This window comes from Osmerus eperlanus, chromosome 27 (genome assembly GCF_963692335.1).
Source record: "Osmerus eperlanus chromosome 27, fOsmEpe2.1, whole genome shotgun sequence".
NCBI lineage: Eukaryota > Metazoa > Chordata > Actinopteri > Osmeriformes > Osmeridae > Osmerus > Osmerus eperlanus.
In genome coordinates this window covers 5488994-5514289 of record NC_085044.1, presented here as the reverse complement: position 1 = coordinate 5514289, position 25296 = coordinate 5488994, and the positions used below count along the sequence as shown (strand labels likewise).

Sequence of the window (25296 nt, the reverse complement as noted above, 5' to 3'; positions counted from 1 at the left end):
CATATACATGAGGCATACATGCAGACCAGATGATTCAAAATTCTTGCACAGTAGCCTATCAGTGCGTGGCACAAACATTTAGAGCACGCCTACCCTGTGCAGAAAGACAGCCGTAGAAACACGCTGTAGTGAGAACGTAGCAGTGTTTGCGGAAGTAAAGCATGGAGCAGAAAACTGTAGAAAGGTAACGTAACGTTCATATCTTAATCTTTTACAGGCAGAAACTACTTCTGGGTACTTAAAGTAGGCTACATGGCAGGTTTTAGTCACCGCAGGAATGAGCGACTTTAAGCATGTCCGTCAGGCTAGCTTATAGCAAGTCTGTCAACCCCAAACCTCCAGGACAGTCAGTAGCTAGCCAACTAGATTTTTTCAGACTAAAACTGTAGAAAGCTAGCTCTAACTGTATATCAAGAGGCAATTGTTTATATGTTTACTTTACTTGCATATAACGTAGAAATAAGCTGTTTCTATGAAGCTGTTTGTCGTTCTGCCATTAAAGCTGGAGGTAGAGCTAGATAGCTTGCTGAATAACAGATTGTTCCGACCTATTTTTTTTGTAACTTGAGCTAGCTAGGTGGCCTACATGCATTGGTAAACTCGAAACTACATCTTTCTGCAACGAAATTGTACTAAAATGGCAATCTGAATAAAATAGCGTTAAGTTAAGAGCTAACGAAGTAGAATTAATTCAATAGGTATACCTACCTATTGACCTTAATTCTAACCATAAATGTGGAATTGATCTCATACTCTATAGTTCAGTGGAGTGTTGCCGTTACTGTTGAAGGTTTAATTATGCATACAAATACACGTTTCAGAGACACTGTAAAAAAGGTTAGTTAGCATTCTCCTTAACTTTGTTTGGGAAAAGGCCAGGGCCCTACTGTATTGTCAATAAGTACAACGTGTGAAACGGTTTGCTAGCCTACAACTGGCCACGTAGCACACAGAGGAAGGTGTACACATTACAGTTACTCTATAAACTGAAGTTTACAGAGGGATTAGGCTAAATTAGGGTCAAACAAGTTTTTATTCATTTGTTTAAAAGGAGGGACTGTGGAGTGTGTGTGCAGAATTTAACGTATCCGTGCACAGCCAGGATAAGGGACTTTGGGCTGTATTCAATGTTGTGTCTATGCTGTAATGATACAGTACAATGTCATTTACGTCTCAGTATGTTCATTTACAGGTGTCTGCAGAACTTGGAGTAATCAACCTCTTAAGTCACTTTTCTATTCACCTGGAAGAAGTTCCGGAACTGTCCGGCTAGGCCTAGATCTTAAATGCCTTAAAGCCTGTTTAGGCTCTGTTTTAGAGCAGCAATGACCATTGTTGAAAAACGTATCAAACATGTTTTATCAGCTTGGGATGATTGCTCCACGACGGACCACATTCCTTCTCCTCAGTCATTGGTACACTGAGTGGATTTAGGGAAAGAAATGTCATAGGTAAAAGACTTGGAGCTCAATACCTATACAATCGAGTTACAATGAGGATGTGTACTTCTGTGTCCAAGTTCCTACGGAGGGGCAAATATGTGCTACTGTTGCTGCTCTCACTTTCGGTGTTGGTGTGGATTGCAACATTTGCTGGGGAAACTGTGAAGGCTATCCAGGACCCCCCGGGCTCATCACAGACTAAAAGCGAAGCAGACGTCCTGAGAATAGAACAGAACTCGGAGAAAGCAATCCAAGTGTTCTCCGATCCTTTCCCTGACTCCTCCCCACCGAAAGAGGACTGTCCGCCAAAATCGCCACTTCTCAGTAAGTATCCGGCATTGTAGGCTGCCTGTTTTTCCTGTATGTGGTGTACTTAAAAAGAAACCCTTATTATATACTTGGATACCTTTTATAAGGTGGCAATAATGATTTAGGTGTGCTTCCAATGCAATGCAACGGGGCCTTGATGTCTGTTCTTTTCATAAAAGGAAACATTTAACAATTTGTATGTACTGTAGCAGACATACAGTATTTCCTAACAATAACCCATTTGTTGCATTCAAATGAATGGGTTGTTATCAAGCTCGGTGGAAGCCGGGTAATGACCGTTCATTTGAATCAGGTGTGTTGGAGCAGGGAAACATCTAAAGCATGCAGGACAGCGGCCCTCGAGGACCAGGGTTGGAGAACCCTGGCCTACAGTATATTTGGATACTATTCAAGTGTACAAGTCGAGTATTGGGGCTTAAGCAGCTAAATTGGCTGTATGCAGTCACTTCATTGCATCTCTCTCTGCTTAGAGGGAGCCCTGAAGCTTTCTTTCGAGGCCACCCTAACACTCAAGGAAGTGGAGAGGGAGAACGAAGCAGTGGCAGCTGGCCAGTATAAACCACCTGGCTGCAATGCCCTGCAGAGCGTGGCTATCCTCATCCCCCACCGCAACCGCGAGAAGCACCTCCTCTACCTCCTCCACCACCTCCACCCATTCCTCCAAAGACAGCAGCTGCATTACGGCATCTACGTCATCCATCAGGTATCCTCCCCAGCTATGCCCCGTGTGGAATAATGTATAAGCGGTTACCCAGTAATGCGTTCAAATAGACTGTAACTGGATGAAATAATTTGAGCATCCTCAATTCTGCACAATATGGATAAAATAAACAACTGGAATGTCTTCATATGGTCAAGTCCCATGCACAGAGTATGGATGTACAAAAGCTAAATGTAAGCTGTTTGTCACAGGCTGGAGATGTGACGTTCAACAGGGCCAAGCTTCTGAATGTTGGATACTTGGAAGCTCTCAAGGATCATGATTGGGACTGCTTCGTTTTCCACGATGTGGATCTGGTTCCAGAGAACGACTTCAATTTGTACAAATGTGACCAGCAGCCAAAACATCTTGTGGTTGGCAGGAATGCCACAGGGTACAAGTAAGTTTCAGAGCTGGCAACTTATTATCTAATATTGGGGCTACATCAAACATTCATTGCAATGCTCATGCATAACTACTTCACTTATTTTTCAAATGCCTGATGAAACACGGAATGGTTTCAGATTATTACATGATGAAATCCACGACAACTATTGTACCAGGTTTTCTCCCTCGATTCAGTCACGCATTTGAATGCCCGAGAAGTGGTTGTAAAGCACAACATTCTTTTGGACTCTGCAGATTGCGGTACAAGGGATACTTTGGAGGGGTGACTGCCATGACTAAGGAGCAGTTCTATAGAGTGAACGGATTCTCAAACACCTACTGGGGTTGGGGCGGGGAGGACGATGACCTTCGCATAAGGTAATGCCGGCAGTGCACTGTGCAATTCGACCAATCCTAACACCTCTCACATGAAGCAATCCTTCTTTTCTACATTTACATTTACATTTAGTCATTTAGCAGGCGCTCTTATCCAGAGCGACTTACAGTAAGTACAGGGACATTCCCCCGAGGCAAGTAGGGTGAAGTGCCTTGCCCAAGGACACAACGTCAGTTGGCATGACCGGGAATCGAACTGGCAACCTTCGGATTACTAACCCGATTCCCTCACCGCTCAGCCACCTGACTCCACTGTTGTCTTTGTTTGCCACCGTAGTGGTAGGCGTGCTAAAGAAGATGGCACAGAGTGGGGAGGGGGTTCACCCACACAGATTGTTGTCACGTATAAACCCCACAACCAAATGAGCAAAGACAACACTGTCACTGTGAGTCAGTAAAAAGACACGTTAAAATGAACAGTTCATGCATGGGAAGATCAGAAATGCCACCACGTCCATAGTTGGTGGTCCATGATCCAACAGCACAAATGCAGAATCAGTCAGCTGACAAACAGAAGACAGGTGGGGTTTAAATGGAAGTCGGACGACCTGCTGATTGGTCGGGAGCTGTTGCATGGAGTTGATCAGTTTAAACTGCAACAAAAAATGCTAAGTAAGATTTGTAGTACTTTGACAGTACTGTATAACTGCATACAATGCCAGATTGTTTACATTCCAGGGTGAAACAGGATTTCTTCACTCGTAGGGAGAGTCTGGATTCTAGCCAATGAGGTCCTGTTGTTTTTGGCAATCATTTTTTTCAAGATACTACAGAACCAGCATACCTTGAAAAAGTTCTAGAAATTAAACAGCTAACTCTGTCTGTGGAACCACAATGTTTATATCATATGAAGAGCTCCTTAGCACAGCCAGGGATGCCTATCAGCCAACAAACCAAGCAAGGACGGAGACTCGTCTTTGCAACATCAATGTATCAACCATAACAAACATTTTCACGTTGGTTCTGTCCGTCTCAACAAATGTGTTTAACTTTTCCAGAGTGGAGCTTCAGAAAATGAAGATCGTGAGACCTCATGCAGACATAGCACGTTACACCATGGTGTTTCATAAAAGAGACAATGGCAACGAAATCAATAAAGACAGGTCAGTGGATGTGGCGGCAACCACGAAACATGACATTTCCTTCAGTGAAGCCATGAGTTATCTCGTTCCCTTGTTGTTTACAGTGCATGAACAGTTTAAGAGAAATGTCGTGTCATTCACAGAATGCGTTTACTGGGACGGACACCTCAAGTTTGGAAGAAAGATGGCCTGAACACTTGTTCCTACAAGATGCTGAAAGTGGAAAGACCACCTCTTTATATTAATGTTACCGTGGACATAGGAAAACCACAGGTTCTACACTAAGATGCTGACCTACTATAGGAATTGTAGGCCAGGAATAGTTTTGGTTGTTTGGTCTCTTTTAAAACCCCTACAGAATGTTGAAACTCATGGGACCTAAAGGTTTATTCTAATTGTACTATAGAGTTTTTCATTTCCAATCATTTCATTTATGGATCGTAACACATGTTATTATCAAGGATTCATGAACCTGTATGCACTTTTTATTCAAAATTAGGAACTAGACAAACTGCATTTGCATTTTGACCTAAGGGAACCTGGACTTACTAAACATTTATTTAATTTGTCTTGATAAAAATATTATTAGAAGTTTGGTTGAATGTAGAAGCTAATTATAACAAAGCCTGATTGTTTTGTAATACTTCAGAAATATGGTTTGTAGTATGTTTTCTGTGAGGGGTGTCTCAGCAACATAAATACTGGTGGTATTAGGTTTCAAGTACATATTTTAATCTTCCGGATATCTTTGCAACATCCATGCAGTGTGAACGAATCAACTTAACATCTAGATTGAAAAAACTTTGAGCTCATCATTATAGTTTTTTTTTTTTATATACTATATATATGTTGCCTTAATCTACTTGCAAAAGGTGTTGGGTGGGTCTTTTTCAGCTGATAATTGGTATCAGGTTATATAAAAGTTGCCTTAGCAATACTTAAAGCACTACTTAAAACACATGCTTCTTATAATGAAAAAGCAGCAAAATCTCAACAAGGCAAAACTATTAGGTACTGTAGTATCCATGAAAATTCTTCTTTGAGAATAAATGTACATTTCAGCCTTTCAGCTATTCTTAATGCTAACTGGCCTAGTTTTTCAATTATTTTAAAGAGACAAATTGTCCCTTTTAATGTGATGCTCCTTTTGAGTGAATGTAATTGATTTGCTTTGACTGAGTAGAGTACCATAGATCTAGGTTAGACATATATGGTATTTGCATACTATAAAGTCATATATATGTCACATTTCATAGAGTAATGTGTATGGGTATTATAGCCTTTCAAATGGGGTATTGTTTGTAATTTGATTTACCTTAATGATTTAATGAACAAGTATTGACATTATGAAGTGATGCCATGTTGACTGTTTTTGACTGCCATCTAGTGGGGGCCTTTTACTTCTGAATGTTTTTACATTTATTTCACATTTTGAATCTCATAACTTATTGGGAATATTCAGAACAAATCATAATAGCATCGGAGGCTATGATTTTCAAAGGGTAATAAAATATCAATTTCTAGTTAAGCTTGAGAAGGTTTTTTGTATACAAGCCGTTTGACAAGAAGTTGGACAGAAGTCTTAACTTTCTATGCTCCATGTTCTGAAGATATTTCCTATATTTAAGTGTCATTATGGGTATTTTATTGTAATCTGTTGCTGTGGTTTTCATTACTTGATTCATTTTTGTCATTTCATTATAGGCTTTCCTTTTTTTTTTCCTAACCCTTTTACAACTATTTTGATGAAAGTGTGGCTTGACTTGAAGAGCACTAGTTTCACTAGTTTAGTCTCGTGGAAGGACCCAAAGGGCGGGAAGGAGTGTGATGTCCGAGGCTTTGTTTGAACAATATGATGTCATCCCTTCCTCCTGTGGTACAGAAAGAGGGCTTTGTTCGCTGAAGGCCATAATGGTCAGGGCACTGAATGGTAACTTGACATTTAAAAATTGGCATTCTATTCCTGGATATAATGTAGGTTATGGAACTAATCATTATAAGCCAAGCAGAGCTTAGAAGAAGGGTTCCTAAATCTATTGCCATGCTCATACTTACATTTAGGAGGGTGTCTTTTAACATTACAGAAAGAAGATTCCCTGCATAAGAATGGATGAGAAAGATCAATAGCTCAGCAGGTCTGGAATCATGCCCAAGGCCTCTTTTGAGACCTACTTTTAGCCAAAAACAACTGGACTTTCAAGCTTTCCTTTTTCAACACAATGCAATATGTGACCTGATTTCAAAAGTACAATTGGCAAGTTTAATCGCAGTTCAGATTTTATTAGACAAATACGCTATGTTCTCAAAGTAATGTGTGCTCAAGTACCGTGTACGTTTTGGTCTGAAGAGCTAGATGTTTAGACACCAAGTGTGCTGACACCCAAGTTTGACCCTGGCTGATCCAGATAAACATCATGTGCTTGTGAATTCATATGGTGCTCCACTGTAAACTGATTTTTTGTTTGAACAAGGAGGGCCTCTGGTTTATACCCAAACTGTGTGTTGTACATCACAGACAACTCCTACAATGCTAATGCCGTGTGGAGTAAGGAGAGTCTCCTCACGAAATGGATGTCACAGTTAAACGCGGACTTTAGAATAACATGCTCTTTCCGGTCAGTGTTTCATTCACATTCATTCATTTGATCCGAGACAGGCAACGATTTGAGTTCAGAGGGAGAAAAAGATGAAACTGCTTAGCAGTTGGTAATAAGAACCATGTGTCTCCACCCCCGTTCACATCTGTGCCCTTCCAGCCTTCATTTCACTCTGACCCCCTCCTCCTTCTCTCTTCAGAGCCTGTCTGTTTTTGTTTTCCAAACAAGGCTCTCTGTACAGGAAATTGTGTACTTTGGGAGCATTCAGGAAGGCAGAGAGCAGATTTCCTGTTAGGACCAGGGCAAGAAAAAAAAAGTGGAAAAAAGAGTCAGTAATCTCTACAGCAGAGAGTAACAGCAATCCGCTATTCCCCTCCCCTGACTCCTCACTTCCCTCCCCTTTCCAAAGTCCTGACATTTCAAACCTCCATGCCATGCCACTGACACAACTACCATGACCTTCAAAACGGAAAAATTGAAAAACAAAGCTGGAAATCTGACGAGGACAGTATTCCTTTGCCTCAATTGAGAAGTTTCCTCCTATACTGAAAGGGAAGAGGACAGAGATTGTTTGGACGGGAGGATAAGAGAAAAAATGAACAGGGAGACTGGGGTGGAGGGAAAAAAACGGAAAACAGGAAACCAACTAATTCTGATGCTGTTTCTGCAAATCTTCATGAGATAAATCACTCACTGGACTACCATTGCTAATCTACATTTCCAGCTATCTCACCAATGCAATGGAACATTCTGTCACCGTTTTTCGTGACAGCTTTGAATATCTAAAGGACCAAAAGTCGTAACAAAAAAGTGACGTCAACTTTATGCTTTGGTCAGGAACTTCTCACCCTCACCCAACGTTTTGGTCAAGATGTGAGTGGATAAGTCCACTTTGGGGCCTTTGGACATTTTGGTTTGAATGTGTTTGACATTCTTCCTACATTTGATCCCTTTTGCAGGATCTCTCACGTCAATGGTTGTGTATTTTTGGATTTGTTTGTTCTGAACTGGACGACTAACTGGATCCAGATGAAGAATAAAGGAGCCAAGCAGCGGTCCAAAAAGAAAGGAAGTGACAACGCATTTGGCTGCAACCTCATAGAACATCTACAGAGCTCAGGACAGGATGGTAAACCTTCAATGTTTATACTGTCTTCAGTGTGTACGGCTGTCCAGCTGATATGGAGAAATGTCAGCTTGTGCTGTGAATACTTGATTTGTGAATGCTACAATGCTGCCATTAATACACAGGAAAGTAACCCAGTTGGTAGACACACGAATTGTCCAATACACACATGCACTGTAGTTATGTCCATTGGATGTATAAAACCTTGTCAAATGTGACTAACTAATAACTACCCTTTACTGGCCTAAATGTTTTATAAATATCTGGCCGGACGACCATAGAACTCAAAGCAATTTTAATTTCACTAGGTATATCCAATGGTCAAACCAGGTTAACTTTTTTGGTCCTTTGTATTTGATCTATTTAAATAATCCATGATTCCACTGAGTTTAAGGAAAGGGTGATATGTGACCCAGGGTGTGGTTCCTTTTTGGGGGTAATTTCCCCTGCCTGTGCCCAGTGCTCTCTGCTCTCAGGGTGTGCAGTGCTGCTCTTAGAGGTGGGAAACTGAATGTTGTCTTCATAGTGATCATATTTTGTAGTCATACTTTGAGCATGATTTTGGAGACACTTTTGGCAGCACAACTAAGAGACCACTGTAATTACTATTGTTAACATAAACCATTGAAGTAGAATTTCTAGCAATTCAATTCAACACAAGTCTTTTGGGGTCTCACAAAAATCTTCATTCCAGGCAAACACTCAGTGGCTTGAATTCTGTTTCAAACTACCCACCATTTTGACCACGGCTGTGCCACTGAAAGGGTTCAATGTGTACCCTTTAGCAAGCCTCATGTAAGAGAACAAACTCCCTTTCATACAGCCACAGTGCTTGAAGCAAAGCTGGGTTTGCAAATTTAGAGCCACACAGCTCATCCTTAAAAAAGGGGTTTAATTGTTTTCTATAGGGTATTTTAGTGCAGTATGTCAGGGGTGTGTCTTACCCATTTTGGGATGGGCATACTTCGTCATAATACGTCATAATAGCCGTCTGTACTGACTGCTTTATAACAAATGACAAAATAACATGCATTATGCTGTTGTGTGTTACGTAAGAGCATGCATACTGTTCAGAATTATGATTGAGAGGAATACCTTCCCCTCCGTACATTGTCATTGTGTTTGAAAACAAGCCATTGTCGTTGAGCATAGTTTGCTTCACGGGGACCTATGTATCACTTATAAGTCTACTGGTCATTTGTTCTAGTCACCACTTCTGAAAGAACCTCTGGAAGCTAATGGACAGTTAAGAATCTCATACATCTTAATGATACAATACGTCCATGAGAGTTGTCATCTTTGGATATTGTATTTTGTATAGTAGTGGCGGGATTTACAATGCCCTTTTTGTTTGGGAATATGAAGAAATATGAGATAGGGAGTTTTGATGAAGTTATTTTAATTCAATTGATATCTTTTTTAAGAATAGTAATGACCTGTCAAGGACTACTGTAGTTCAGACAGCATCAACAGTGGAACACTTGGGTGGTAACATTTCAAAAGCCATTTTCTATTAGAGGAAGTGTTGCAAGTAATACCAGCTGCAAAGACTGGGTGTGTCAGCCTTCCTCTGAAACAAACAAACAATTTTTAACTTCCTGTCAAATTCCACCTTCCTGAGACTCAGCAGCCCTTTGGAAGAGAAAACAGAGATAGAGTTAAACAAGTGTGATAAAAGAAAAAAAACCAGAAGGGTATCATTTATAGTGTGTGAAAAATAATGGGTGTGTGCTTTCTTTGGGATTTGGGATTGTTATTATTTACTGAATCATGATCCAAGTCACCTTCAGTTTGTTTTTCATCCTGCACACTTCATATAATGTTACGGGGAATGAAGCTTTTCATGTTGTTAATCACACTTCCCTTCGAGTCAGCAGCAGACATTTTTCTGCTGCATACAACACAAAATATCCAAGCGGTGTATGTTCTCTCACTCACTGAACTTTAGATGGCATTGTCATCTTTGACATTGTGACAACAGTGCGTTATTAATCAATTCAGACTTTTCAATTACAGTACAGTAACACAAGGCAAACCACTGCCTTCTCTTAAAAATCTAGTACAGATTTTCATAACTCTTGTTTAATTTATCAGTGGAGAAAGGCACTTAGTTTGGTAACCCCTGTAGAGCTTTATTATGTAAAACTACAGTGTGTCTACTGCAGTAGCCCTCTGAGACCCAGTTTTGAGCTAGTAGCTTTGCAACCCTGCTACCCTTTGTATTTATTGAGAGGACATCCTGGACTTCCTGTGATGTCATAAATGTGAACAACCTCAGTTAATTACAGTAGTTAATTAAGTTATTGATGCAGAACTTTAATGAATAACAACACTATGTTGTGACATTTATTGTTCTTAAAATATATAAACATTTTAAGAACTTTTTTTTCCCCCCTTGGTCATGACACAGCTTTACAATGGCTAAACAACATTTCACATCTTGTTTTTTTATGTAGTTCCACAGGTTCTGAAGACGTGTGCAGAGTTTATTGAGAAGCATGGGGTTGTGGATGGGATATACAGACTTTCAGGTGTCACCTCAAACATCCAAAGACTCAGGTAATTGATTTCATTAGTTTAACATAGTACCAGATTGTATATACCCTTCAGAATGGAGGAATACATCATCATTATAATATTTACAAACAGATATGTATTGAATTTAACATAACATACTCTTAACTCATTCTTAACAAATTAGTAGTTTTGTGTTATTTAAATGCTTCATATTGTGTTATAAAATGTTACCAAGGAGGCTAATGTTTGCAAATGATTGTGTTTAGATAGAACATTACTCTGCACAAGTGACTACATTCTTTCCATGTTGTTTGTTTCACAGTATATTAATAAAACCAGTCAGAAAGCAAGAATTTAACCATCACGTAAATCTATAAAACATCCTGACAAATATGTTTGTGTGTGCATAAATGTGTGTCTTTGTGTGTGTGTGTGTGTGTGTGTGTGTGTGTGTGTGTATCTGTGTGTGGGAATGTGGCATACCCACAGGCAGGAATTCTGCACAGAGTCATGCCCTGACCTTACGAAGGAAGTTTACCTTCAGGATATTCACTGTGTGGGCTCTTTATGCAAGTTGTACTTCAGGGAGCTGCCCAACCCCCTTCTCACGCATGAGCTGTACAAACAATTCACTGTAAGTATTGCTGAATATGCAGACGTTTCAAGAACATTTCCGTTGCTCATAGAGATTCCAACTCTTCGGTAAATCAGAAAGCTCATGTTTTCTGTGCATCGTTTAAAGCAGGGGGTGTTCAGACTCGGTCCTCAAGGTCCACTGTCCTGTGTGTTTTCGATGTTTCCCTGCTCCAGCACACAGGCTATCACAGACCTTGATAACAACCCATTCATTTGAATCAGGTGTGCTGGAGCAGGGAAACATCGAAAAACATCCAGGACAGTGGCCCCTGAGGACCAGGGTTGAACACCGCTGATTTAAAGAAAGTCATGTTAATTCGCACCTTAAGCACTGCTAATGTAATAATTGTAATTTGTTTAACTACATGCTCTTCTGGTTCTACCCATTGGCTTTTATTTGATTTTCAAAATGTATGCTTCATGTTTTGGCTACACACATTGTTTTGGGGGCTATCTCGTTGTTTATGATCATTGACCGATGCACCTTTTGCTCTTTCTTGTAAGTCGCTTTGGATAAAAGCGTCTGCTAAATGACTAAATGTAAATGTAACGTCTGACTTGGGTCCTGCAGGATGCCGCTTTAGTCCAAGGGGATCATGAGAAGCTGCAACATATTCAGGGTGTCATCAAAGAACTCCCTGTCCCTCACTTTAGGTACATTTTAAGTCCTCCCAGCGTTGACAAATGTACTTTTTGACTTGTTCTTCCGCTGCTTGGAAATAGTCAGCGAATATATATATTCCATAAATGAGATTTATAGTCCATATATTTTCGTTTAGTTTTCTTTGTTTTCCTCAGGACTCTGGAATATCTTACCAAGCACCTTGCTCACCTGGCCACCCTCAGCCCTCAGACTAACATGCACACACGTAATCTGGCGTTGGTTTGGGCTCCAAATTTACTCAGGTAAGTAATAGCATCACTCTCTTCTACAATATTTAGCTTAAAGGACTGTATAGTTGCAACCTTTGTATAAAGTGGTACAGACCACGTCCATGTTTGTGACTTGCATTTACAGTTTTCTTTGGGTTCTGTGTTTTCCAGATCGAAAGAGGTTTTGTCCCGTAACGGGGACATAGCTTTCCAGGAGGTGCGGGTCCAGCAGTCAGTGGTTGAATTCATCCTCAATCACACAGAGCAAATCTTTAATAATGGTGCTGTCCAAACGAAACCAAAAGAAGGTATGAAAAAAATCGATATTCCAAAAAGTAAATGTAGAGCTCACCTGGTTGGATGTAAAAAAAAAATAAACACACACAACAAAGAAGGACAGAGTTACGCTTTTGTTTGTCCAGGCCCGAGTGTGGTGTGTGGGGAGAAGTATGCCACGCTGCCTATCAGTGGACAAGGAGGACCCATGAAACTGATGAGCCTGGAGGAGGCCCAAGCTCGCTCTCTGAGCCCCAACCACCCAGCCCGCAGAGAACGGCAGCGAGAGAACAGCCTCCCCGACACGAGCACTGCCACCCTCTACCACACGGTCTTAGACATGTCCGATAGCAAGTAAGAGCGATTCCCATCCCACATCCTGTTCTGTGGCCTCTTTCTGTATGAAATCGCTTCAACGTATCGAGTGTACGTAACCTAGTTTCGTCATGTTGGATTTTTGGTTTTTGGAGTTATTTGTACACTTCATCTCCACTTTGTAGACGGAAGTTATCGGGAAAATCAAAGAAATGGAAATCCATATTCAACCTGGGCAAGTCTGTGACTGATAGCAAGGGCAAACTGAACCGCAATGGCAGTGTGTTGATGAGAGAACAGAACGTATCAGGTAATGCACTGCCATAGTACACCAATCCAGAGAGAGCCACAACCACAGCGGTTGACGAAAAGGCCGGAACAAGAATTAAACAAAGAATATATACATTTAATGTATTGACATTCTCACACCACTTCTTGACTGTATTCTAGATTCTGATGAGTTATGGCATCCTTTGTCCACAGAAAAAACAACTATTCGACCAGCTAGAAGTATGGACTCCTTGTGCTCACTCCCAACAGGTGAATTGATGCATGAAATGCCTTCAAAAGAAATGTAAACACATATCAATACATATACTGCATATCACATATCTCATACTACTTTGCTAACAAATGTACCTAGAACATTTCTCGACCTCTCGGTTGGATTTGCTCTATGATATTGTTTTGCTTTGCATTTGCTTACGAACGCAGAGGACGAAAAATCAAGTATGAGCATGGCCGGAGGAGGCAACGGATTCGCCATGAAATCCAGAACCCTGGGGTCTGACACGCTCTACGACCTCAACGAGCAGGACCAGAAGTGGGAGTGCGATCGGACGGAATCAGGCAAGGCGACGGGCGGCGGCAGCCCCAGCATGAAGAGGAGAGGCTCCCCGGGCACCTCGGCGCCGCCGCCCAAAGCCCTACCAGAGCAACTCAAAGTCTTCAAAGGTGACGACCTCAGCAGCTGCCAGCCCACCTCGCCGAAGAACAGGAGGATGCTCTACTCCGGCTCCTCCCACTCCAGCTCCTCCCGGCCCTCCTTCCCGGGAAGCCTGTTCCCTCTCGAGTCTTCCCCTCGGCACCAGCGCAAGGCTCTCAACATCTCCGAGCCTTTCGCCGTGTCGGTGCCTCTGCGGGTCTCGGCCGTCATCAGCTCCAACAGCACCCCCTGCAGGGCACCAGGAAAAGACAGACCCCCAGCCGGAGCTGCTCTGAAGCCCAGCAGGGAGTACAGCCAGTCTGAGCTGAGCGACGGCAACGGGGGCTCTGCTTGCAGAGAGAGTACCTTGGGTGAAAGCAGGGTAGGGAACCAACCCAGCATGTACAGGAGCAACAGTTTTGGCTCACCTCTGGAAATGGAGGACAGGCCAGCAGGGAAGAAGAGCAAAGAGGATCCAATGTCAACAAGTGTGTCTGAGGGTATTGCATATTTCTTTTTTCACTTCTATGTTTTTGAGGCACGAGTGTGTGCTTGTCAGATACTGAACTCCCAGTCTTTGGCATGTTGACCCAGTGTGTGCGTCTTTAGACCACTGTTTTCTAGAATGTTTAGATACTCATTACAGATATTTCTGTTTCAGACTCAGTCTGCGAAGGAGAGAAAACAACCTTGACCGAACAACCTTCCACCCTGGAAGGCTTTCAGTCATCGACCAACCAGACCATCATCTCCACCATTGGAGATAAACAAATACAACAATCACCTGGAAAACAACTGGACAACCGACTTGCACCATACCTTGAGACAAAAATTCAGACTCAACTGGTATATTAATTCCTCAACTTTGTTCAAAGCTGTACCACAGATGTGAAAACGTTTCAGTTTCAACAATGTCTTACAATGCTGTTTTCGTACCATATTTCAGGACAGCAGATCTTCACTTGGGAGAAAAGAACAGTGGTCTGACCTTCATCTTGAGCTTAAAATCACTGAGCCTGAGTTTGATCTACTGGAAGAGGAACCAGTATTGTGCTCCACAAAAACCATATGTCAAGATGTTAAACCAAAGCTGGGTTTACAATCAAAAAGGAGGAGCAGCCTTCCAAATCACTCTTTGTTGTATAAGGGACAGCCTTTTATGTGTGCAAAGCCTCAACGGATGGACCATTTTGCTGCTATGACAGGAGAACACTCAGGAAACAAGTACCCCTCAGATACGCTGACTTCATTTGACAAAGACTTTGATTTCATTGTCAGTGAGGATACAAAAGATCCTCTGCCTCACTCTCCCCACATCATCTATAAACCAGAAAACAAACTGTCACATATGTCTCAAAGGATGGACACAGATAGTTCCTTCAAAATGACATCATGGCTCCAGCTTCCTCCTCACACAGAGACAAACGTACTTCTTGCTCTTCAAAACCCGGTCACAATCCCCCCGCCGTCAGGGAACATCTTAGACATTTCCATACCTGTGGCAAAAAAAAGTCAAGGGGCATCGGGGAAACATACAACTGATGACGAGATCAAAAAGGCTGTCCGCAAAGTCAAGAAATTGGTCACGCCTGCTGAGCTCGTAGGAGGGGTTGAGAGGCTGTCTCTTTGTCCGGAGAGACCTCACACTTTGCAGCTAGCAGCTCAGGAGGAAGAGGACGGACGTGGGGGACGAGTAGAGGAGCTGGAGTTGGTGGAGCCCTGGGAAGACTTCAGCTCCAACAAACACTGGGTCACAAGCCCTCTCCACTCCCCTACCCTCAAGGAATTGTTTGAGAAACTCGAGGTGTCACCCCCTTTTCCAGTTGGAGAACGAACACAGCCCAAAGAAGGAGACTCTGCACCTCTTTCCTCTTCCGACAAAGACGTCAACAGATCAGGCCCAGCTTGGGGCGCTGACCTGTTGGCAGGCCACATCTCTCAAACAAACGGTGGCAAAACTGAGACCAACTGCTTACGTCAACAGCCCACATCTTCCAAAACCGCCGATGACACACGGCCACACAAAGGTCCCGGCTGCGCAGGCAGGACAAAGAACACCACCTTGACCTCTCAGAGGTTTCACAGGCAGACGTCTCACTCAGAGGCATCTCGCATAGAGAGGACGGAGGAAAACGGCTTTTCCAAACATAGACCATATTCCCTCAATCTAGACCTGGGACATCGGTGCATCAGAGACATTTCCAATCAACAGAACCGTAATTCCTTTGAGTTTTCCTCAACGCAGCTAGGGGCAGGGAGCGCCTCCGGGCCTAAGCCCACCGGCATGTCCTTGGAGCTGGAGTTGTTTCTGAACAACCGCCAGGCCCCTCTCCGACGTAACTCTGCCCCCGTTAGCGTGTCGTCCGTCAGGACGGCGTTTATGATCAAGACGTGCCAGGCCAAAGCTGTGCCAGTCATCCCTCCCAAGGTGCAGTACAGCCACATACCTCACTCCAGGCATGACAAAAGCTCTAACGGAGCCAAGGGGCAGGGGAAGGAGGTCACGAAAACTCTGGTGGAGAACGTCGAAACTGTACCTCTGTTCCAGCCCATTCGAAAAGTAAAGGAGGAGCTGGAAAATGAGGAGCCTGCACCCAAATCCCAAAGGCAGCCCATGATAACAGACAAAGCGACAGAGGCTTGTAAAACCGCGACAACTTCAGATGTGACAGTGCTGAGGAGGAAGCGGCCCACTCATTTTGAGCCTTTTGTTGATCTGCCGAAACCTGACAGACCCAATCTCCTGCAGAGGTCATCCTTCAGGAGTCGTCAGAGACCCCAAAGTCTGATCCTGTTCAGTCCACCTTTCCCCATTATGGACTACCCAACCTTGGGGGATGAAGGCAAGGTTGTCCTCTCACCTATCAAGAGCCCAACTGAAACATTAACCCTCGAAGTCTTTTCTAAAGAGTTGACAGATAATATTAGGACCCCTGAGGGAGTGACCTTGAGGAGCAAAATGACAATGCCCAAAAGTGGCCAGAGGCTGGAGACTTCAACCAGTTGCTTCTACCAGCCTCAGAGAAGGTCCATGATATTTGACAACAGAAGCCACAGACAGATTGAGTGAATCCCCTCATTCAGTACAAAAATTTTAGTTTCTAATTAGAACCTTGGTATCAAATCTTTCAATGTTTTGGACATGTGGAAATGTACTCTTGCAAGATTTGAAATGAGCTGCAGTTTTACATAAGTCTCTTGTCCAACTATTTTGGGAAATTGTTCAAATGTCAATTTTTATGATCCTCCATGTAGGGGCTTGTTATACAGTAAGGAACTTATCCAAGAAAGTATAAGATAATTCTTATCAACTGCCTAAATCAAATCAAATCATGATGTCAAAGAGGAATGTGAAGTGTTCGTCAATTTTTCTACTTAGATTATGAACTGTAAATATCAGTAGTGCCATTTAGCTCAGAGAAAAGAGTCAAATGAATTGATATCTTATTAACACACTTGAATTTATTAAATATCTAAAGCCATGAAGTATTTCAGAAATCTATAAAGTGTTCTAACAAAGCCAAGTTTGCATGTTGTTTTGCATGTTTACCCAGGTCATGCAGACAACCACTTTTAAATTGATTTGCTTAACCTAATGTGTCCTCAGTACTTGCTAATTGGTTACTATTTATACATTTAAGATCCTATTTTCACGTTGTGATTTTTTACTTTGCACAATGTGGAGATACTGACATTAGTTATTGGAACTATATTCCTAAAGAATTGTCAGCTTGGTGTGGTGTCAACAAATTAAGAAGGGTAATATCTCAGTTTTTATTATGTTATGGATACTAATAGTATTTATCTAGCCTGTATTTATCTACTGCATAGATAGTAGTTAACCATTGACCCTCTTGTCACTGCAGTCTCTTTAGTGTAAACTTCCCTGAGAGTAATTATAAGCCACATTGCCAGACTTTATATACTGTTCTGTTGTTCCCAACCATGGTTTTGTTTTGTGAAGTTTTGTGACTTTTGATAGTACTGTTTGGCTAGATCACAGAATTATCATAAGATTCGGTTGGTGTTGCTTTGTTGTAAACACCATGATGTGTATGTATAGAGACACTGTGGAATTATAATGAAGTCAAATCATGAGAAATTTGTGAGGGTAAAAGTCCATGTTGACATTGGATAGTACTCAAGACAGTGCAGTATTAGCACAGTGATACAATGGATGGCTCGCAGACACATCAAGTAATGTAACATGTATGATTTTTTATGAAGAACTGGACACAATACAGTATATATGTCAATTCACTGTAAAATCTAAATATTAAAATTGCGTCTGAGAGGTTTTCCGTGACTATCTCCACTCACATAATATGTTTGTATTTCAGCAAAATATATATAACAAACCCTCACTAAAATATATATATAACAAACCCTCACCAAATTCGTGTTGGTGGTCGTCTTCAATAATCCAACTGAGTATATCGGACAATCACCCCTAGCATCACAAAGAACTGGAGAGAAACCAAAAAAGGGACATATTTAGGCAATTCCCCATGAAGCTATTTCTGTTTTGGATTTTTTGGGGGGGTCATTATACTGTGTATATGCAGTATATATCCTATATATATACAGTACTGTGCAAAAGTCTTAAGCAAAAATACAACAAATATTAAATGAGGACATGAAAAGACTAAGCAAGGGTGCTCTCCACATTGCACTTTTATACTACCACACAAACGCAGAAGACAAAAAAATATAAATATAAGACAATATTCATGTAAAAAATATTGGGTGCCAAAGACCTTTTCACATATACTGTACAGTATACAGGAGAGAGCCTAACAACAACCACCTAAAGGGCGGAGTGATTCAACGACTGGTACTATAATTACACTGTATAATTATCCCACACTGTAGCAAGGACACTTTAATGTAAAAACTGCAGTCTGAAGTCTTTCAACTTTAAATTTGTCTTAAATGGCACATTCATAGTGAATTAAAGACACACATTTCTTTTGTCAGGAAGTTGATAAGTCATACAGAGTGCATCCTACATGTACTCACCGTGAAGCACAATATGGCAAATCCAAACCAAGAGACTCCAAAACTATGTTGGATCAAGGACCAGCAACGAAGTCATAACAACCTTAATGGAAAGATAAGAGTTTCAGGGGGCTTTTATGTGTTGTATTTTGTTTTTACATTCATATTTGAACGAGACATTTCAACACAAACAAACAAAACTATTAGGATTACCTGTACATAAAGGAAGGGTTTGACCCCAATTTTGCAGCCCTCCACATGGCTGATGGCTCCCTTGGCATCCTGCAGGCAGCAAAGTCTGGGCCAGGGGTATTCAGTGTCTGTGTTCTGCTCTCTGAATGATGAGTCATACTTAACCCAGTCTTCTGGCCCATACACTCCACAGCACTTAGACTGTAAGCAAAGCATTCTTGTTGTGGGATTTCAGGCGTTTTTCTATGCAAAAAACTTCACAACCCCCGAGCCCCACAACTGCCACAAATGGAACAAAATGTGTTTGCTCCAAGCTGCTCTATGAGAGCTGTGAGTCTAGGTCAAAGTAGATGGTAACAACTCCCTAATTTTCAAATGCACCTTGTAGCCTTTCCCTCACTACATTACATTCCACTTACTGGGTAGCTTTGTCAAGAATATGTCACTGTTAATCCATGGTCTCCTACAGTTTGAAGTGTCGGTCCATTTATCCCTACTTGGTACAGTAAACTGGTAGATATTTGGCAAGAACAGGAATACTATATCCAGAAGGAGTTACCTCAGTCAATATGCGGTTCCAAGTGTCTGTTATTCCATTGATAACATAGATCTGGTCCTGAGGACTGGGAAGATCCTCTGGTAATGGTTTGCTGTAATTTTGCAGCATTTGCTTCAGGAAGAGATTTAGGATGAACTAAGGACATAGTAGACGATAACGAGGTTTAGAGAGTGCTGCTTGTCACTGAGTGCCCTGAATCTGATTTTGTCTTTGATTAACTTTTTATATATATATATATATTTTTTAAATACATTTTAATCAATACACATCTTGGTTTACCCAGTCCTTGTGAGTTGCAGCAGTGACAGTTGAAGCCACCTCAAATGCGTATATAATTATCATCAGGATGAGGTACTAGAGGAGGGTTCATTTGAAAATAACATATTTTAATTATGTTTCTGGCATGTACAGTACATCACTCAACTCATATATGAATAATAAGGCTATAACCTTCCACAATGAACCGACAGACACTTATAAAACCATACAATCCGACTCATGAGGTTATGAACAACACCATGACAACAGCAACTCACAGCCAGTAGTTGGTGTCTGTTGGACCCGACAATGGCATACATTCCGAATAAGGACGTGCAGAAAAGGGCAAACCCAGTGAAGAGGCCTATCCAGGCCCCCCTCCAGATGCTGTCATTTCCTGTAGCAAACACCAGGATGTATAGTCTATCATGGTCCGTTATGAAGAAAATACACATGGCCATGAGCGCCAATCCACAGCACTGCAAACAGGGGACAGAGACGTGTTGAGACAGAACATAAGGGATTTCAGGTCCTACCTATATTCTTGTAGATACTCATAACATGCTTACCGCTATTACAAAGTTCCCGCCCACGAGCAAGCCTCTTAAACAGACGTCCTTTGTATCAACATCAGGGGTCATGACTGTTCCTTGAATTTCTAGAATTGAATAGATGCCTTAAAGTGCAATTCGTTTGGCATATTATTATGTAATATCTATGCATATCATAGGAAAAAGATTTGTTTGCATTTCGAAAAACAAATTGGACCCTCCTATGACTTAATAAATACTAACATGGGTCACCATGACCCAGGGTTCAATATATGTCATAACTCAGCTAAATCTTTTAATACAAATATGAAATTATGCACAATGTCACAACTGGAAAAGTGTGAACTGAAATGTTTTTTTAGAACTTTTATTGAGTCGATGCTGACCTTTTGTGTTGTGGTGTGGTTTGTGAATCTGAATCTGGCTATTAAGAACAGGCTTGATCGGCTTGTCAGAGTGGCCAGTAAAGTAATTGGGGTAAACCAAGTTCAGCTCTCTGAGCTTTATGTTAGGCAGGTCGTAAGGAAGACCCAGGCCATATTGGCTTGTACTGACCATCCCCTGAAGGGGGAATTTGAGCTCTTGCCTTCAGGAAGAAGGTATTGAGTTTCCACCCACAGAGCAAAAAGGGGACTTTTGGGGACTCTTTTGTAAGTTTTGCTATTGGGAGGTTACATTTGCATAAATGAATGGCACTAAGTATTCATTGACGGAACTCATTTCTGGGTTTCAACAGGAAGTGATCCTTGTACTGTACTGTATTGTGTTGTTTTCTCTGTGTGGTGTCAGGTATGCTGTTTATGTAGTGATCCTTGTACTTTACTCTATTGTATTGTATTTTGTTGTTGTCTCTGTGTGGTGTCAAGTATGCTGTTTATGTAGTATTTATGATGGATTGAATGTGTTTTAATACCCATCTACAAACACATTTCCCCTAGTGGGATAAATAAAAATGACTTGACTTGACAAAGACAAGCCGATTTCCAGACTGAAAAAATCTTTGAGTTACATATTTTTCAAAATCCATATAATCCAAACATACAGTAATTGAAATGAATCATCTAGGATCTGGGTTTAGTCTAATCTCTCACCTTCACCTTTCTGATATGGTTGGGCCTCACAGGGCCTGGCACCGCTGCTTTCAGTATTATCTTGTATCAGACAATAGGCGTTACGTTTTAGGAACAGCTACACTGAAAATAAAAAAGTTTTATTCACCAAATCTCCATTTTCGGGATCATTTTACGAAGCGACATAGGAGGCCATATACAAGTACTTAGATTCATGTTTGATGTCATGTTCTGAATATGATTTTGGGAGAGGAGGGTTCAGTTAAAACATTCAAATGTCAGGAGTTGGTTACAGGCTAGTAAAAAAAAATTAAGGACAAGCTAAATCAAATATTGAAAACACTCTTATCTAACAACACGGCACCACATTCTGCTCATGCAGGTGTCAGATTAAAAGATTGTTATCTAGCAGACAGAGAGGGCATCTTAAAGAATGTTGATGGAAGCTACTATGGAAACAGAACAATATAAAAACGATGTCATCAGTATACTGTATTATCAATTGAATCTTCTTTCAGCTAATACAAATATACTACATTTTTATGAAATGCAGAAGTAATTCTTTGTAGGTCACAGGGTTGGTGACACAGGAAAGATTAGAATATTCTTTTGGAAACACAATCAGAAACTAAGAAGAGTTCAGGCACATACTGAGTTACCAACATCAGTCAAATTTACAGTGTTCATATTGACCATTTAGGCCTTCTTGACAATTGATTAACTTAATAGAAATATTAAATAGATGTGATAAAGCTTAAACAAATGAACGGGCACATACCTTTCTCAGAAACCCCCTCTTTGTGTAACCTCATTGAGCAAATGAAGTGCAAAGGATCAGAAGCACCAGGGTTTCGTTAAAGAAATATGATATTGTGAAAACCTGTTTTGTCAGTTTGCAGTGTTTATTGAGCTGCAAGACAAACCCACATTGCTGCAAAAAAGAGACTCAAACTGTCAGACATTTGGATTTCATTGGCATTATTGACCTATTGTTGGCTTCATAGTCCACTCTCAACAAACCCCTTTTGAATTGTGTTTCCCATACTAATACATACAGCCAGCAGTGAAGCCATTTTAACATTATTCACAAAGACTATTTAAAAAAATACAAATCTTCAATGAAAACTGCACCCTGTGGTTTTGTATCTACACGGTTAAGGCAGTGCTTATCAAACCTTTTCAGTAAGGCTAAACCTGACCCTTTGACAATAAAAACAAAAACCCAAGGTACAAGTATCTGAGTAGTTACCACTGAACTAAGTGTCTTGATTTAGAGTTTACACATAACTGATGGTTTTCATCTTCAGAGGTATGGAGTGGAACGCCTATTTTCTACTCAGTTTTATTCCTCGTTTCCTCTCTCATCTGGATTTTCATCTGCACCTGAGGAGACAAGAATATTATTGCACCACTTATAGTTTAATCCTTTTGCTTTGCTGCTGAAAATGTTACATAGAATATTAAAGCAATCAATCCTTTTTTGTCATGATCAATAAAGACAAAAAAATAAATGTTAAAGAATTCTAATTAATGTGGACAATGACTGAAGTGGTACCCTGTCACCAAAAGGGTGGACAAGTTGTGCAACAGTCTAATAGAATCTATATGAAGATATTGTCTCAAAACTTGAGGTGTTACTGGGTCACCTGCTCTAACATAAACTGGAGAGGATCTTCTGGCCTGTCAAAAACCAGGTTCTCTGTTATCTCCTGTGAGAAACAAAGACAAACATGATGATTAAGTAACTTCATTGTATGTAACTGTATGTATTAAACTGAATTATTACTGGGTCTTGCTGAAATTAATTTGTTTTGCACAACCTGCTTACAAATGACTGCAAGTCAGGTTCCAGACTGTACTAAGGTAATCTGGAAACATTTGATGACCCTGTGTGATCCTTAAATGGGATCACTAAGATTGTTCTCTTACACTTACATTTATTCCTTTGGATCAAGTATCCAAGTATAGTATTTGTATCAGTAGTGTAAGTATTAGTTATTAACTATCTTTGTTTCAACACAGTGCAACAACAATATCATATCTCAAATACGAAATGGCAAAAAGGACAGTTTCGTAGTAACCACAAGTCTTACCTGGAAAATCTGTAAAATGTTATGACTTTCCATGTATCTTACAGAGCGTTCATAAGGGTCCACATAAGAAGGGGCAAGACGTGAGGAAGGATCTGCAGACTCTGTTATGAGGACTTTGTCTGTGATGTCAGAGTTGGCCATCTGGGTGGGGGAAAGGAAGGGTTCAAATACAGTAGCCTGTGCAGATGCTTGCTCACTTCAGGCCCATGGGCTTTTTCTTTCTTTTTTAGGCCTATGGGCTGAACGCATCGGTTAAAGTCCCCATGACGTAAAATGATGTGAAAATAGCCCAGCTAGAAAATGGACCATTTGACTGCACACTCACATGTCCGTGTTAAATTAAATAAAGCACATGCCTAGTCTACGTTACTGGTACTGGTAGGAAACTGGCCCAGTCAGAACAATCCATTTAAGACTTCACAAACTTTGGGATATTGTGACAGGTAAAAGACAGTCCTCAATTTAACACAGACCTTAATGCTGAGAAGAATTGTGTTTCTTCGCTCTTCTGTCGCCTAAAAAACAGGCTATACGGATGCGTTCCACCGTATTAACAACAAAAGAATAATGTGTGGGTGTGGTGTTGTCGTTTCCACAGCAACTGTAAACAGGACGTTTTATAAAGTCACTTTAGGAAGTAAAAAAAGATTGCAATTACCTTCGACTTCAAGTCAGAGTCAAATACTCTATTCATTCCATTAATATAGATGATGACAAATAAATGTATTAACGTAAATGCAAAATGAAACATTGCGGGGTTGATTATGCCTAATGTGTTCGCAGTTTGGTCTTTCAACTACTTGTAGTCCAATAACGTTATTTTACCGTTGCATACAGTACTGTAGGCCTACTATATAGCCTCATTTTTCAACCCAGCCACTGTAACAACGCCAATCGAATACACTATGAGATTGAAGTGTGATGTTGATGTTTCCCCTGCCAACTATAAACAAGACATTTTGTGAAGTCCTTGCAGGAAGGCGCTTAGACATGGAAAAGAGCCAGTGCATGGGAGCATAGGCTTTCTTCACCCTGCCGAGGCCTATGGGTCCATGCGAACGAAACCGCGGTAGGCTACATGTTGATGTTGGACCGCTGTAAAACGAATGGGTCCGAATAATGCTTTGAAATATAAAACCTGAGATAAATAATAATAATGCGTTTGGATAGGCTACAGATCACAATCATATAAAACTGGTTTAATTCTGAAGATCAAATACGGCCGGTTAATGTAGGTGACGGGGACACAGTGTCCTCCCTTGAACCTGCAATAAAGGTCCATGTTAAATATCCAGCAGATGGCGCGCGTAATCAACTGAACACCCCAGACATGATCCGGCCTACTGTACTTGTTCACCATGAGAAATGGCGTTTGTTTAGCGCGACACACTGACAGGATTTTCGCGTTGTGCGATTTGTTTGAAGCTAAACCGAAAGAATTCCATTCAGTACAGTTTGATGATTATGAGCCTACTATAATCTAACACACATTATGGCGATGAATCAAACTTTATTGACCTGAACCAAGAAGGTTCATTTGACCCATTGAATTTCCGTAGCCTATACAGTTCTCATGCAAACTGCAGTTCCACTTGAACATGTGAATGATGAGGGATACATTTAGGAAATTCGTGCTGTTGCCCTTCGTTTGTGTTTTGGTGATATTATTAACACATTAATATCAGATTTGGATGGATTTTTTAAGTCTAGACGTCAGACAAGAGCGAGCGCACACACACACACCTGTCTCTGTCTAGACAGGGAGGGGGCATGAAGGCAAAAGGGGGGAGGGGGATCCCACACGACCCTATTGCTTCGTTCTGTGCCAGTCAGAAGTTATCTGTGAACGCATTGGAGAACAAAAAATGCTATATTGCTTTACCCATTCTGATTGGCCCGCTAAAACGTCGCCATTTTTTTGGTTGGCTTGAGGTCAGCTCGGGACGTTAAAAAATAAATAAATGAGAAAATAG

General features: G+C 41.1%; 3 protein-coding genes across 6 annotated transcripts; 2 read left to right on the top strand and 1 right to left on the bottom strand.

Annotated features, from left to right (window-relative positions):
- Window positions 1-53: 53 nt before the first annotated feature.
- Window positions 54-5160, top strand: b4galt4 (UDP-Gal:betaGlcNAc beta 1,4- galactosyltransferase, polypeptide 4). Its single transcript, XM_062453897.1, has 7 exons — window positions 54-184; window positions 1193-1766; window positions 2243-2475; window positions 2685-2872; window positions 3115-3237; window positions 4254-4358; window positions 4481-5160. The coding sequence occupies exons 2-7, from the start codon at window positions 1493-1495 to the stop codon at window positions 4620-4622; spliced, it is 1065 nt and encodes a 354-aa protein (XP_062309881.1). The 5' UTR covers window positions 54-184; window positions 1193-1492; the 3' UTR covers window positions 4623-5160.
- A 2120-nt stretch (window positions 5161-7280) lies between these two features.
- Window positions 7281-17900, top strand: arhgap31 (Rho GTPase activating protein 31). Of its 2 annotated transcripts, XM_062453896.1 has the most exons (12): window positions 7282-8063; window positions 10517-10619; window positions 11067-11211; window positions 11785-11867; window positions 12012-12119; window positions 12258-12394; window positions 12509-12716; window positions 12863-12987; window positions 13161-13217; window positions 13392-14102; window positions 14264-14448; window positions 14549-17900. In XM_062453896.1, the coding sequence occupies exons 1-12, from the start codon at window positions 7964-7966 to the stop codon at window positions 16670-16672; spliced, it is 4086 nt and encodes a 1361-aa protein (XP_062309880.1). In that variant the 5' UTR covers window positions 7282-7963; the 3' UTR covers window positions 16673-17900. The 2 variants fall into 2 exon arrangements, with proteins under 2 accessions (XP_062309879.1, XP_062309880.1); XM_062453895.1 differs by having other exon boundaries at window positions 7281-8063; window positions 12258-12716.
- Window positions 17901-17931: 31 nt separating this feature from the next.
- On the bottom strand, window positions 17932-23941 carry LOC134014050 (uroplakin-1b-like). Of its 3 annotated transcripts, none has more exons than XM_062453898.1 (12): window positions 23797-23941; window positions 23324-23464; window positions 22877-22939; window positions 22009-22613; window positions 21252-21353; window positions 20179-20267; window positions 19888-20088; window positions 19631-19705; window positions 19352-19486; window positions 18814-18993; window positions 18622-18703; window positions 17932-18068 (listed from the first exon to the last, which is right to left on the bottom strand). In XM_062453898.1, exons 6-11 carry the CDS (start codon window positions 20248-20250, stop codon window positions 18665-18667), a joined length of 702 nt encoding a protein of 233 aa, XP_062309882.1. In that variant the 5' UTR covers window positions 20251-20267; window positions 21252-21353; window positions 22009-22613; window positions 22877-22939; window positions 23324-23464; window positions 23797-23941; the 3' UTR covers window positions 17932-18068; window positions 18622-18664. The 3 variants fall into 3 exon arrangements, with proteins under 3 accessions (XP_062309882.1, XP_062309883.1, XP_062309884.1); XM_062453899.1 differs by having other exon boundaries at window positions 21252-21348; XM_062453900.1 differs by lacking the exon at window positions 22877-22939.
- Window positions 23942-25296: the final 1355 nt, after the last annotated feature.